The 13,935-nt window shown below is 38.9% G+C and overlaps 3 protein-coding genes across 4 annotated transcripts; 2 read left to right on the top strand and 1 right to left on the bottom strand.

Annotated features, from left to right (window-relative positions):
• On the bottom strand, nucleotides 5,700-6,573 carry LOC104701900 (cysteine protease inhibitor WSCP-like). The gene has a single exon (XM_010417659.2). The coding sequence runs from the start codon at nucleotides 6,511-6,513 to the stop codon at nucleotides 5,824-5,826; it is 690 nt and encodes a 229-aa protein (XP_010415961.1). The 5' UTR covers nucleotides 6,514-6,573; the 3' UTR covers nucleotides 5,700-5,823.
• On the top strand, nucleotides 7,607-11,530 carry LOC104701899 (endoplasmic reticulum oxidoreductin-1). Of its 2 annotated transcripts, none has more exons than XM_019227760.1 (9): nucleotides 7,607-8,013; nucleotides 9,413-9,544; nucleotides 9,655-9,904; nucleotides 10,005-10,115; nucleotides 10,201-10,319; nucleotides 10,423-10,527; nucleotides 10,623-10,825; nucleotides 10,919-11,045; nucleotides 11,129-11,530. In XM_019227760.1, the coding sequence occupies exons 1-9, from the start codon at nucleotides 7,843-7,845 to the stop codon at nucleotides 11,321-11,323; spliced, it is 1,413 nt and encodes a 470-aa protein (XP_019083305.1). In that variant the 5' UTR covers nucleotides 7,607-7,842; the 3' UTR covers nucleotides 11,324-11,530. The 2 variants fall into 2 exon arrangements, with proteins under 2 accessions (XP_019083305.1, XP_010415960.1); XM_010417658.2 differs by lacking the exon at nucleotides 7,607-8,013 and adding an exon at nucleotides 8,574-8,980.
• LOC104701898 lies at nucleotides 11,565-13,022 on the top strand. Its single transcript, XM_010417657.1, has one exon. The coding sequence runs from the start codon at nucleotides 11,661-11,663 to the stop codon at nucleotides 12,918-12,920; it is 1,260 nt and encodes a 419-aa protein (XP_010415959.1). The 5' UTR covers nucleotides 11,565-11,660; the 3' UTR covers nucleotides 12,921-13,022.

Here is a 13,935-nt window from a genome sequence, read left to right as displayed (position 1 = left end):
TCTTTATCTCAAAGTTGTTGTTTTGGACAGCAAGTGGCACAATTCCATGTCTTTGAGTGTGAGTAGATGGAGCATCTCCTGATCCTATGTTGGTCCTCTCTTGAGGAGCTGGTGGACCATTCTGATTATTCATTTCCTCCTCAATTATAGTTGGTTGTGGTTGTTGGACTTGTTGTTGACGTAGTAGCCTAGGTCTATCGATGTTGTCGATGAAAGGACTCAAGTGTTGGCTACCTTTGGATCGTGTTTGCATGCACAATCAGTTGACCAAGTGAGTACACGAGGGTCTACTCGATCCAGGTGATCGAGTGACGGGTCGGGTGGGTACTCGGGTTGTACCTGTAATGCAAAACAAACAAATACGAAAGTAAACAAGTCAGTATCTAACCAAAGTATATAATAGAACTTGATCTAGCAAGTGCTAAAATCATAAACGTAGCAAATAAAATTCAACCAAATGGCAACGGCGCCAAATTGATAAGAGGATTTTCACCCAGGGTATCAATTCACTATGCAGTTGTAGTACAAAGGGTTATCAATCCAAATGGTTGTTATGCTAGCATATGAGATATGATCCGAACTATGCAAGTCAAGCCAAGCAATCAATGGTTTGATCTAACAATCCTAAAATAAACAAAAGAAAGCAAATAAACAAGAACCACACGACCTAAGCACTCGATGCAAGCATTCGAGTATAGGATCGGGTGGGGTGATTGAGTAAACAAGATGAGTATGAACAGCTCAAAGGTGTACTCGAAGCAGGTGATCGTGTACCTGTTCGGGTAAGTGATCGAGTTATGAATGAAAATGTAAACAATCAAAATGCGAAAGCTCCTAAGGATGGGGTAATCGACTCCTAAGCGTTCCTGACCAGAATGAATGTCCTACATGCCTCAAGCAAATATTCCCTAGACAATGAATCTCTAAAATCTTGTTAAAACACTCTTGTGATAGAAACAATCAACCTTGATCACTCCCCTACCCAACTACCGTTGGAGAAACATGACCAAGCAGGCAATACAAACCGATTCATTGTTGTCAATAAACTCCTTACACATCTAATCTCTTAGGCTAAGTGAGTAAGTCTCTAGCATTGATTGATTCAAGCATTCTATCTACACCTCTCGATGGTAAAACACCCTAGATCTAATCTCAACCTCTCGGNTCCCAAGCTTCACTGAACGTCTCATTGTTCTTCTGAACAAAGCTGGAGATCTCATTTCTCAGCCTTGCGGTTATGGAGTTGGAGAAGAATTTGGCTAGAAACGCCTTCTTGCATGCTTCCCAGGTGGTGATGAATTCCTTGGGAAGTGATTTCTCCCAGATGTGTGCTTTGTCTCCCAAAGAGAATGGGAAAAGCCGGAGTTTGAATCCATCTTCACTTACTCCATTTATCTTTGTTAGGCTACAGAGCCTATCAAACTCATCTAGATGATCCAATAGGTCCTCCATTGGCAGTCCATGAAACTTGTTACTCTGAATCATCTGGATGAGACTACTCTTTATCTCAAAGTTGTTGTTTTGGACAGCAAGTGGCACAATTCCATGTCTTTGAGTGTGAGTAGATGGAGCATCTCCTGATCCTATGTTGGTCCTCTCTTGAGGAGCTGGTGGACCATTCTGATTATTCATTTCCTCCTCAATTATAGTTGGTTGTGGTTGTTGGACTTGTTGTTGACGTAGTAGCCTAGGTCTATCGATGTTGTCGATGAAAGGACTCAAGTGTTGGCTACCTTTGGATCGTGTTTGCATGCACAATCAGTTGACCAAGTGAGTACACGAGGGTCTACTCGATCCAGGTGATCGAGTGACGGGTCGGGTGGGTACTCGGGTTGTACCTGTAATGCAAAACAAACAAATACGAAAGTAAACAAGTCAGTATCTAACCAAAGTATATAATAGAACTTGATCTAGCAAGTGCTAAAATCATAAACGTAGCAAATAAAATTCAACCAAATGGCAACGGCGCCAAATTGATAAGAGGATTTTCACCCAGGGTATCAATTCACTATGCAGTTGTAGTACAAAGGGTTATCAATCCAAATGGTTGTTATGCTAGCATATGAGATATGATCCGAACTATGCAAGTCAAGCCAAGCAATCAATGGTTTGATCTAACAATCCTAAAATAAACAAAAGAAAGCAAATAAACAAGAACCACACGACCTAAGCACTCGATGCAAGCATTCGAGTATAGGATCGGGTGGGGTGATTGAGTAAACAAGATGAGTATGAACAGCTCAAAGGTGTACTCGAAGCAGGTGATCGTGTACCTGTTCGGGTAAGTGATCGAGTTATGAATGAAAATGTAAACAATCAAAATGCGAAAGCTCCTAAGGATGGGGTAATCGACTCCTAAGCGTTCCTGACCAGAATGAATGTCCTACATGCCTCAAGCAAATATTCCCTAGACAATGAATCTCTAAAATCTTGTTAAAACACTCTTGTGATAGAAACAATCAACCTTGATCACTCCCCTACCCAACTACCGTTGGAGAAACATGACCAAGCAGGCAATACAAACCGATTCATTGTTGTCAATAAACTCCTTACACATCTAATCTCTTAGGCTAAGTGAGTAAGTCTCTAGCATTGATTGATTCAAGCATTCTATCTACACCTCTCGATGGTAAAACACCCTAGATCTAATCTCAACCTCTCGGTCTGTTGATAGCATTAAGAACACCAATCTAGAAGGGAATTTATAAAACATAAACAACCAAGCTAAGGCATCCTAACCGATCAAGAACACAAAATTGTCTATCCCATCCCTAGAAACTTTGTTTCACTACTCAGATCTCATTGCAGAAAAAACAAAAGCATAGATAAACGAAAATTGCATTGTATTGAAAATAGAGTAAAGAGGAAGAGTATAGAATCAAAAATGCAAAAGAAAATAACAAAATGAATCCTAACAAAGTGGAAAAAGTGTTTGAGTCGCTCAAGATCTCTCTCAGAAGCTCTCGCTCTCTGGTTTGAGTGTCTGCGGCGTGCTAGGGCGAGAGGAAGAAGAGAGGGGGTTTATATCTGGAAACACTTTAACCCTAGCAGCCCAGTCCTGCCCGAGGGTCTGCTCGAGACGATGCTCGAAGATATGGTCGGGTAACTCAACGGATAGGTCCTCGGGTTTTTCTTCCTGCCCTTGGATCCTCTTCGATCGGGTTGAGGTTCGGACTGTTCTTCCTGCTCCATAGCTCCTTCGGGTACATGCTCGGATTTGACCTTGTTTCTTCCCATTTTAGGTTCTAAAGCACCTGTTTTCATCCAAAAAGTGCAAATGCAAGAATGCAACACCCTAAATGGCCGAAAAGTGGATTCCTACAGTAAATAACCTAAAAATGCTAAGTTAGGGTAAATATTATGCAGAATATGGACAAAAAAGGATGCTTAAAACATGTAAATTAGAGAGTTATCAGACTACGAAGAGATGAACTAGATGAGGAGATAGAAAACGGGAAAATAGACTCATCAAAAATGACATGACATGAAATAATTATGCGGCGGGAAGAAATTTCAAGACAACGGTACCTACGATGATTAGACGGATATCCAAGAAATACACATTTAGTGGAGCGGGGTGAGAGCTTGTTGGTGGTGGTGGGAAGAAGATTGGGGTAACATAGACAACCAAAGACACGAAGATGATCATAATGAGTAGGTTTGTTAAAAAGACAAGTGAAAGGAATTTGATTGTTTATAGCACTTGAAGGGAGAATGTTAAAAAGATGAGCAGCCATGTTTAAAGCTTCAACCCAATAGGCATTTTCATGACTTTGCTTGCTTAAGGCGATCTTCAGACACAAAACACAACAATGGGGTTTTGAGAAATCCCGGAAGACGCTTAAAAAACGTTGTCTTTTTTTTTTTGGTTAATTTATTGTAAAGGATTTGTCATAATTTCTCTCCCATTCGTTCGTTATCATAATGGGAAGTAGTGGTGGGCATTCGGGTATCAATTCGGGTTCGGTTCGGGTAATTTGGGTTTATAGTTTATAGAATCATATATGTATTATGGAAATTTCGGTTCGGGTTCGGTTTGGATTTTTTCGGGTTCGGGTCGGTTCGGATATTTTTTTAAAATACCGAAATATATCTGATATGTTTTGGGTTCGGTTCGGTATAAGTATTTTTTAACCATTTAGAACCAAAATACCCATATATAGCTAAAATACCCTATATATAAATTGAATAACTATATCAAATTTCATAAAGTACCAAACACTCGTGGTTAAATGCATCAAACTCTTGTTGTTAACTCTATATACAATTTAAGTGTCAATTGATTAACTAAATTCACTAAGCAATGGGATTTACCTTTGAATGAGTCTTTAACGTCTTTGAAAGAGGAGATTCAGGAGAAGAAGAGAAATTTAAAGAATCCATATTCAAATTGTGGATTAGGGTTATAGAATTTATAAAGAAAAACAAATCTTTTGCAGGTATAGCTATATAGGTAGTGGAGAGTAGAGACGAAGAACTGATAAATACGATTCTTCTTTTTCAATGCAATCTCAACTGATAAACACACGTAAGGATTACATATGTGAAATGATAAACAACATAGGTTCGGATATACATAGGTACTAATTGGGTATCGGTTCGGATCGGGTAATACCTGATACCCAAAAGTATTTATAATTAAGATTCAACTAATATATTTGGGAAGATCCATACCCGATCCGAATCGGAGTTTTTCTGTTTGGTTCTAATACAGATATTTCGGGTCTCGTATTTTGCCGACGCCTAATGGGAAGATGAGGAATCAAAGAAGAGAGCGAGGGGAAGAGGGGAAGAGGGTGATGGCCTTTAGCGACTCTAGTTGTCGTAATCAAAATAAAGAAAAACTCAAAAATTGTATTTTATAGCCAGAAAGCGACAAGTAACAATAAGTGGAAGAAAAGAAGAGAGTAAAAGCTTGCTAGATCGAAGAGATAAAATATGCATGCAGACCACTCTGCATAATCTATACGTACAAATAGTGGACCATATGCTAATTAACACAATATGACTCCGTACGTATGATATTATTGCTCACAAAGAAACACGATGCCACTTGAGCGTTTTATAACCTTTCCAATGAAAAAAGTCCCAGTCCTTTCATATCGATGGACCATGGCTAGCAGACTGTCGGATTTTATCACCGTGTACGCAAGGAGACCATTTTGTGAAGTTCAGTCCCTCTTTTTCTCTCAACAAAAATTTGATTTTTGGAGTTCGCTTACTAAAGACCATAATGAGATTTTAAAATTAATTTAACGTTTATATACGAAAAAAAAAAACAAATTAACGATTATGATAACAAGACGTCACTTCGTAAATCATCATTCTATTTTTCTCTCCTAATATTGGATATGCGTTATTCATTGGTTTTTAATTATTACTATCGTGATTGATATCATGGATTTGCAAGAGATAACTATATCCTTTGACCTCTTTTTATCGGAAGAACACACATTAATTAACTTCATACGTTTGTCCAAAACAAAATTAACTTCATACTTTTATGTTACTTGTGATATATAGATGTTATTTGAGAAATATTCATTCTTAAATTTATGTCATAATTGATTTTATGAAAGCTGTATATTATTCATTTCCTTGGTCTGACAATCCCGTTCATAGTCTGAATTCTAATAGTCTTTTTTCCTCAAATAAAGCATAATTTTATTTAGGTTATTCATGGATAATAAGAACATGGGTGCGGGTATTAATTAACTTCATAATTTATTTTTCTCAACCCATTATTTTGGCCATGGACGAGTCTCAGGCTTTAACATAACGTACATGATTTTTATTAACCAAAAAAAAAACATAACATGATTTTTAGTAAAAAGGGAACATCCGTAGACCTAACTTGTCGACCCGAGAAGTAGAAGTAGTAGCCGTATTAGCATCATCAACCTTTTTGAATTTGACGAGTAAGGTCTTAGCATCATTATTGGTGAGAATTAGTTGTGGTGCGCTTAACCAAACCCCTGGGGTGGCTCCAACGGTCCCGGTTAAGGTGGTCAACTTATAAATGTTTGCTCCTGCTCCTTCTCCGGCGTTCTCGATCTTAAACCAACTATTTTTCTCTTGTGGTTTACCACCGATGAGAATCTTAGGCTCTTTGGGAGCCGATGAGGAAACATCGACTTCCCAGAACTTGGAAAATTCGTTGCAGACCGGCCAGATGTCTGACTTGAACTCGATAGTTACAGGTACAGATGTCTTAACGATGGTCTCCATGAGAGCGTATGGTAATTTGAAGCTAGCCGGTAGTCCCGGTTGGTACGGAAGGAGTGTTTGGGTGATGCCAAGTGGACAAAAGGGAAGTATATTAGTGGCCGCTGGGACAAGACCACCTCCGTTGTTACTTTTCGTCTTCACAGGCTGGATGAAGTATTGTTCACCGAGTTTAACTGGATTTCCGTCTCTGTCCTTCACCTCTTCCTGTCGTTGTCCTTGGATGCAGACGACTGATGCTGCGAACATGAGAGTGATGAGAAGAGAGACTACTGAAGTTTTCTTCATCGTGATTGTTTTGTGTGTTTCTAGGATTTGAGTGAGTTGAGTTGTGGAGAGCTAACATATTTTGTATCAGTATAAATAGAAATTCTCAGCGGTTAAAACTGGACATGACAGTAAAAAGAGTAAAACCCTAAATTTATCAGCTATAATGTTTGATTATTGGTTTTTTCCTCATGTCACATGACTAGACTTCTGCGGTAATCGGTTCAGACTTAGTTTTTCAGCACGAGTAAAATGCACAAGAGTCCATGTTAACTAACTGTCGTACAACAATAATAATAATAATAAAAAGGATGATCAAATAAATAGGAAGAAAATACAAGGTTCAAAAGCATAGAGATAAGGTTCGGTGAATCAATTAACGTACGAAATGTTTCTGGCCGTAAATGAGTGACTTTGACAAATTTTCGATCTATTTGAGTTTAACAATTCAAAATCCATATTGCAATAATAATCCAGTTTTCTTAAGAGCACCTTTACTAACCATATATAAAGAAACACGTAACCATAAGGTTTATTCGAAAAATGAATATAATTACTCCCAATGTTTGTATATATCATATTATAAGATTAGCTTTTCTTGGCTGCAACAGCTACCTTTTTGCTACATACATGTAAACGATGACTGTATTTGTAATTAACAACACAACAAATCCTTAACAACCCAATCTCATGACATCAAACTCATCACCGTATCATGTATTTCGATGAAAATACACCTCTCTTTCTCTCACTCTGTACAGCATAAAGCCTCAGAACAACGAATGCCTTGTAATACACGTACGGTGATGACGATCTTAGGGCACCGGATCTGAACCCAATCAGCCCAAATCGACTCGGCCCAAAACAGACGAGATTTATGACAATGAAAGCGACGGCGTTGAGCAGAGATGCGTTTTAGTCAAACGAATGGTCGTTGACTGGGAGGCGTTGAAAAGGGAACTTGGTTTTTAAATTTTTTTTATTACCTCATTACGAGAACAAAAGCATCCTATTGGCTAATGCACGTCACGAGATAAAAACAAAACTGGTTCCAACACGCGCCGACTAAGACAAAAGCGCGTGTTATTTAAAACCCCACGTCGCGCTGAAATGTCAAAAAAAAAATAAAAAGATGTGTCTCGCATTGAAGCTCAAGCTATAACGCATTTTCATGACTTTGCTTGCTTAAGGCGATCTTCAGACACAAACACACAAAACACAACAATGGGGTTTTGAGAAATCCCGGAAGACGCTAAAAAAACGTTTGTCTTTTTTTTTTTTTGGGTTAATTTTATTGTAAAAGGATTTGTTATAATTTCTCTCCCATTCGTTATCGTTATCGTTATCGTAATGGGAAGAGGAGCAATCAAAGAAGAAGAGAGCGAGGGGAAGAGGAAAACATGGCGATGGCCCTTAGCGACTCTGGTTGTCGTGTTTTTGGCAGTTGCTGTGAGCTCAAGGACCGCTTCTAATGTTGGTTTCTTCTTCACCGATCGAAATTCTTGTAGCTGTTCACTTCAGGTTTTTGGATTTCACTCTCTTCTTACAATTCTCTCAATCTTTTTGCTTTCAATTTTGTATCATTTTTGATTTGAAGGAATTTTGACTTTTCTATGGTTCGCTCAAGTACAATTCTTTGGTGTTCTTTCTGTTTGTGTTTCTGGATTGGGTATTTGAGGAAATTTTGTGGATATCTGTGACTGTGATGGATTCAGGGGTAATANACAGCATAAAGCCTCAGAACAACGAATGCCTTGTAATACACGTACGGTGATGACGATCTTAGGGCACCGGATCTGAACCCAATCAGCCCAAATCGACTCGGCCCAAAACAGACGAGATTTATGACAATGAAAGCGACGGCGTTGAGCAGAGATGCGTTTTAGTCAAACGAATGGTCGTTGACTGGGAGGCGTTGAAAAGGGAACTTGGTTTTTAAATTTTTTTTATTACCTCATTACGAGAACAAAAGCATCCTATTGGCTAATGCACGTCACGAGATAAAAACAAAACTGGTTCCAACACGCGCCGACTAAGACAAAAGCGCGTGTTATTTAAAACCCCACGTCGCGCTGAAATGTCAAAAAAAAAATAAAAAGATGTGTCTCGCATTGAAGCTCAAGCTATAACGCATTTTCATGACTTTGCTTGCTTAAGGCGATCTTCAGACACAAACACACAAAACACAACAATGGGGTTTTGAGAAATCCCGGAAGACGCTAAAAAAACGTTTGTCTTTTTTTTTTTTTGGGTTAATTTTATTGTAAAAGGATTTGTTATAATTTCTCTCCCATTCGTTATCGTTATCGTTATCGTAATGGGAAGAGGAGCAATCAAAGAAGAAGAGAGCGAGGGGAAGAGGAAAACATGGCGATGGCCCTTAGCGACTCTGGTTGTCGTGTTTTTGGCAGTTGCTGTGAGCTCAAGGACCGCTTCTAATGTTGGTTTCTTCTTCACCGATCGAAATTCTTGTAGCTGTTCACTTCAGGTTTTTGGATTTCACTCTCTTCTTACAATTCTCTCAATCTTTTTGCTTTCAATTTTGTATCATTTTTGATTTGAAGGAATTTTGACTTTTCTATGGTTCGCTCAAGTACAATTCTTTGGTGTTCTTTCTGTTTGTGTTTCTGGATTGGGTATTTGAGGAAATTTTGTGGATATCTGTGACTGTGATGGATTCAGGGGTAATAAAAAAGTTTGAATCTTTTGATCACATTGTTTAGCCACAATGGTAATAAAAATTGAATCTTTTTGGTCACATTGTTTAAACATCAAAGCTTTGAAACGTTTTCTCTGTAATGTACCAATGTCTTTTTAAAGTGAAGATGTGTGTGATTGTCAATGTTGTTGTAAGATTTAATCTTTCAATGGATCAAGATTTGATTTTTAGTCTTTATTTTTTTTTTAATTTTGAATGCAGGGAACTGGTAAATACAAAGGTATGGTTGAAGACTGTTGTTGTGATTATGAAACAGTTGACAATCTCAATAGTGAGGTCTTGAATCCTTTATTGCAAGATCTTGTCACTACACCTTTTTTCCGGTACTTTAAGGTCAGTGATTGCTTTTTGAATCACATTATGTCGATAAAAAGCTATGGAATTGTGTACAGTGGTGTAGTTAGTGACTTTTTGTCTGGCTGTTTTTAAATGTGGGGATATAGGTTAAACTGTGGTGTGACTGCCCATTCTGGCCAGAAGATGGAATGTGTCGTCTTCGTGATTGCAGTGTCTGTGAATGTCCAGAGAATGAGTTTCCAGAACCGTTTAAAAGGCCACTTCCTTCTCATGATCTCAAGTGTCAAGAGGGAAAACCACAAGCAGCCGTTGACCGTACTATAGATAACAGAGCATTCAGAGGTTGGGTTGAAACCAAGAATCCATGGACGCATGACGACGATGACACAGATAGCGGTATGTAGTAACCTCAAAAAATGCTCTTGGGACATCTTCTTTGAAGATATGCTATACTGTGAATTACCATTTTGATGATTTCAAATTGACTTATGTACAGGTGAGATGACTTATGTCAATCTTCAGTTAAACCCTGAGAGGTATACTGGTTATACTGGACCGTCAGCTAGAAGGATTTGGGACTCCATATATTCAGAGAATTGTCCAAAGTGTGAGTTTTCTTTCCCCATCATATTAGTATTGGGGACAAAGGTTTGTTATATGATGTATGTTGAAGTGTATATGGGTTTCTGCAGATTCATATGGGGAGACATGTCCAGAGAAAAAGGTTTTGTACAAATTAATATCTGGTCTTCATTCTTCAATCTCGATGCACATAGCTGCTGATTACCTTCTTGATGAGTCAAGCAACCAGGTTTGTGTTTCTGAGCAAAAAGATAGACAAGTCTCTTAACATGAAGATATACTTGTACTATGGTCTTGACTCTTGATTGATATGTATTTACTTTGAAATACAGTGGGGACAGAACATGGATCTGATGTATGATCGTATTCTGAGACATCCAGATCGTGTTAGAAATATGTACTTCACTTATCTATTTGTGCTACGTGCTGTTACAAAAGTGAGTAACTTCTCTCTTTTTGGGAATTTCTATGTCTCTTTAAATAATCATTCTATTAGTCTTATGGACTGACTTCTTGCAAATGTTTGATTCAGGCAACAGCATACTTGGAGCAGGCAGAGTATGACACAGGAAACCATGCTGAAGATCTGAAAACACAGTCCTTGATTAAACAATTGTTGTATAGTCCAAAACTACAAACAGCATGTCCTGTTCCGTTTGATGAAGCTAAGCTGTGGCAAGGTCAAAGTGGCCCAGAATTGAAACAGCAGATTCAGAAACAATTCAGGAATATAAGGTTTGTCCCAAAAAAAATTCTTGAAAATGAATTGGCAAACGTAGAGAGTGTGGTAATTAGTAATACAGCTAATTAGTAATGTATGTGTTGCAGTGCACTGATGGATTGTGTAGGTTGTGAAAAATGTCGGCTTTGGGGGAAACTTCAGGTTCAGGGACTTGGTACAGCTTTGAAAATTCTCTTCTCTGTTGGAAACCAAGAAACCGGAGACCATCAGACTGTGAGTTACTCGAACATCTTTACGCATGATTTTGTATATTTAGACGTTGCTGAGTCTGAAGTAATTCTTATCTTTTTCAACAGCTTCAACTGCAACGGAACGAGGTGATTGCATTGGTGAATTTGCTCAACCGTCTCTCCGAGTCAGTTAAAATGGTCCACGATATGGGACCAGACGTGGAGAGGCTAATGGAAGATCAGATAGCTAAAGTATCATCAGCTAAACCTGGAACTGGAAGATTAAGAAGAATATGGGATTTAGCTCTCTCCTTGTGGTGAATTACATAACAAAACGAAGTACTGTCCAGCTTTTTTAGGCATTCATGCTCTGAATCATCATTTACAAGCCTAGGATGGATAGCATTATAGAGGAGAAGTCACATACAAAAGATTTTGGTAAAACAGATAAAAGCAAAATATAAAATTCTTGAGGTAAATTTACTGATACAGAATCATGTTTAAATTAATAAGAAAACACATTTTATATTATTTCTTGATTGAAAAAAAAAAAATCCACTAAAGTAATGTTGAAGCAACCGAACGAGTCACTCCCGAGCTAAATCTTTGGGTAAAAGCTGCCGCCTTTCCCAATCTCACTAGCCGGAAAAAAAAAACAATGACCGCCGGAAAACGAAAATCCGACAAAACCCAATCCAACAAACATGGTCTAAAAGACCCATTACTCCGCCGTCTCTCTTCAGCCGCCGCAGTAACCAATTCCTTTCTCCAAGCGAACGATCTCTTCCTCTCGCCATCACAGTCTCTCCGACTCGAATCCCTAATCTCATCTCTCCCAATCTCACCTTCCCCTTCTCCCTCCTCCACCTCCGCCGCCACGTGGTTCGACCGCTTCTTAACCTCCGCCACAGAAGACGGTGATGATGATCCTCGCTGGTGCCTTTGTTTCCGAATGTCGAAACCAACCTTCTACAGTCTCTTCTCCATCTTAACCCCTTCTTCTTCTTCTTCTTCTTCTTCTTCGCTTCCTTCCTTCGCTGCCACAATCTTCCGTCTCGCTCACGGCGCTTCTTACGAGTCTCTTGTTCACAGGTTCGGGTTTGATTCCACTTCCCAAGCTTCACTCTCTTTCTTCACTGTCTGTAAACTCATCAATGAGAAGTTAAGTCAGCAACTTGATGATCCAAAACCCGATTTTTCACCTAATCTGCTCCCGAATTGTTGTGGTGTTGTCGGATTCGGGAGTTTTGAGGTTAAAGGGAAGCTTCTTGGTGCGAAAGGTTCAATTTTGGTTCAAGCATTGGTTGATTCTAATGGCAGATTCGTTGATATCTCAGCTGGTTGGCCAAGTACGATGAAACCAGAAGCTATCTTCAGACAGACGAAGCTTTTCTCAATCGCAGAGGAAGTTCTCAGTGGAGCTCCGACTAAACTTGGGAATAATGGTGTATTGGTTCCTCGTTACATTTTGGGAGATTCTTGTCTTACTTTATTGCCATGGCTTGTGACACCTTATGACTCGAGTTCAAACGAGGAGGAAGAGGAGAGTGTTAGAGAAGAATTTAACAATGTGGTACACAGTCTTGGATTGCATGCTGTTGAGGTTGCGTTTGCTAAGGTTCGAGCTCGTTGGCGGATTCTTGATAAGAAATGGAAACCAGAGACGGTTGAGTTTCTGCCGTTTGTCATAACTACGGGTTGCTTGTTGCATAATTTTCTTGTGAATTCTGGAGATGATTCACTGGAGGAATGTGTGAGTAATGGTTGTGCTGCTGGTGAGAATGGTGGGATGAGGAAAGATGCAAAAGATGATGAGGAGGAGGAGACTCGGAGGTTGCAAGGAGAAGCATATATAGGATCCAGGAGGATCAGAGATGCTATCGCAGAGAACCTGAGGCGAGTGAGTTCACGAAGATGAAATTGAACTAGTTTTTAGCCTCATCTTGTAAAAATGTGGTGGATTGGATTCTGCTGTTTCTTTTGTGTGTTTCGATTTGCAGTTTACGGCTTAGGATGTGAACTAGTAGGTGATGGATTATTAAATGGATTCTATGAAGAAAGAAATAAAGGAAAGGAAACATACGGAATAACAAGTCAAGATACAAGACCAAGTTGACAAAGGTTAAAGTTAAACAACGGCGAACCTAGTTCATAATATAATTCAGATAGAAATAAGTTAACATAGTAGGCAAAGATCAGCTTCGTAGTCATCCGATCCAATAGATTCCACATTACCAATACGGTGGGCCTGTTGGTTCAAAAAGACCAAAACAAATGTGTTAGGTTTGTGGAATATTTTAACCAGACAAAAAAAAAAGCATCAACTTGTGTGTGTGGTAATGATTTACCCTAGAAAAAAAGTTAATCTCCCCGCTCTTGGTGTCGTAGGTTCCTATCGCCACGCCATCATCAAAGGTGAGCAACAATCGAGGTCTAGCTCCAACTCCCTGCCCAAAAGGTTTGGAAAACATATAAGAAAATGTTCCACAACGACAAAAAAATGACTTCAATTATGTGCAAACATATATATCACAAGAATCCCGACCTGAGTCCCGGCTCTTCCACCAATGATGTACTGGAATTTACTGCGCCAAGTTGGAATATATAAGAACAAATAGTTTATGTAGCAAAAAAAAGAACTAAGAATTAAAGAGAACGAGAGTTGCCGTTTATTATTTGCGAAACATGTAAAATCTCTATAAATTAAAGAACATGTATATATAAATTGAACCAAACGAGTATTAAATAATTTGATCTGAGTAGTGGTTATAAGTTGTTATTATCTATTGTAGTGTTACCTGCCGATTGCTTCACTCATAGATGTATTGAGAGACGCACCCATCATGGCAGAATTTACCTCATACTGCGCATGCAACAACAAGTAAACTCTTATCATTTGTTTGCCCATCAGAAGCAGCAAAGGTACAAATGTG

The sequence above is a fragment of the Camelina sativa genome, chromosome 7, assembly GCF_000633955.1.
Source record: "Camelina sativa cultivar DH55 chromosome 7, Cs, whole genome shotgun sequence".
NCBI lineage: Eukaryota > Viridiplantae > Streptophyta > Magnoliopsida > Brassicales > Brassicaceae > Camelina > Camelina sativa.
Note: the sequence above shows the minus strand (reverse complement) of the source record. Positions and strands in the feature narration are given on the sequence as shown.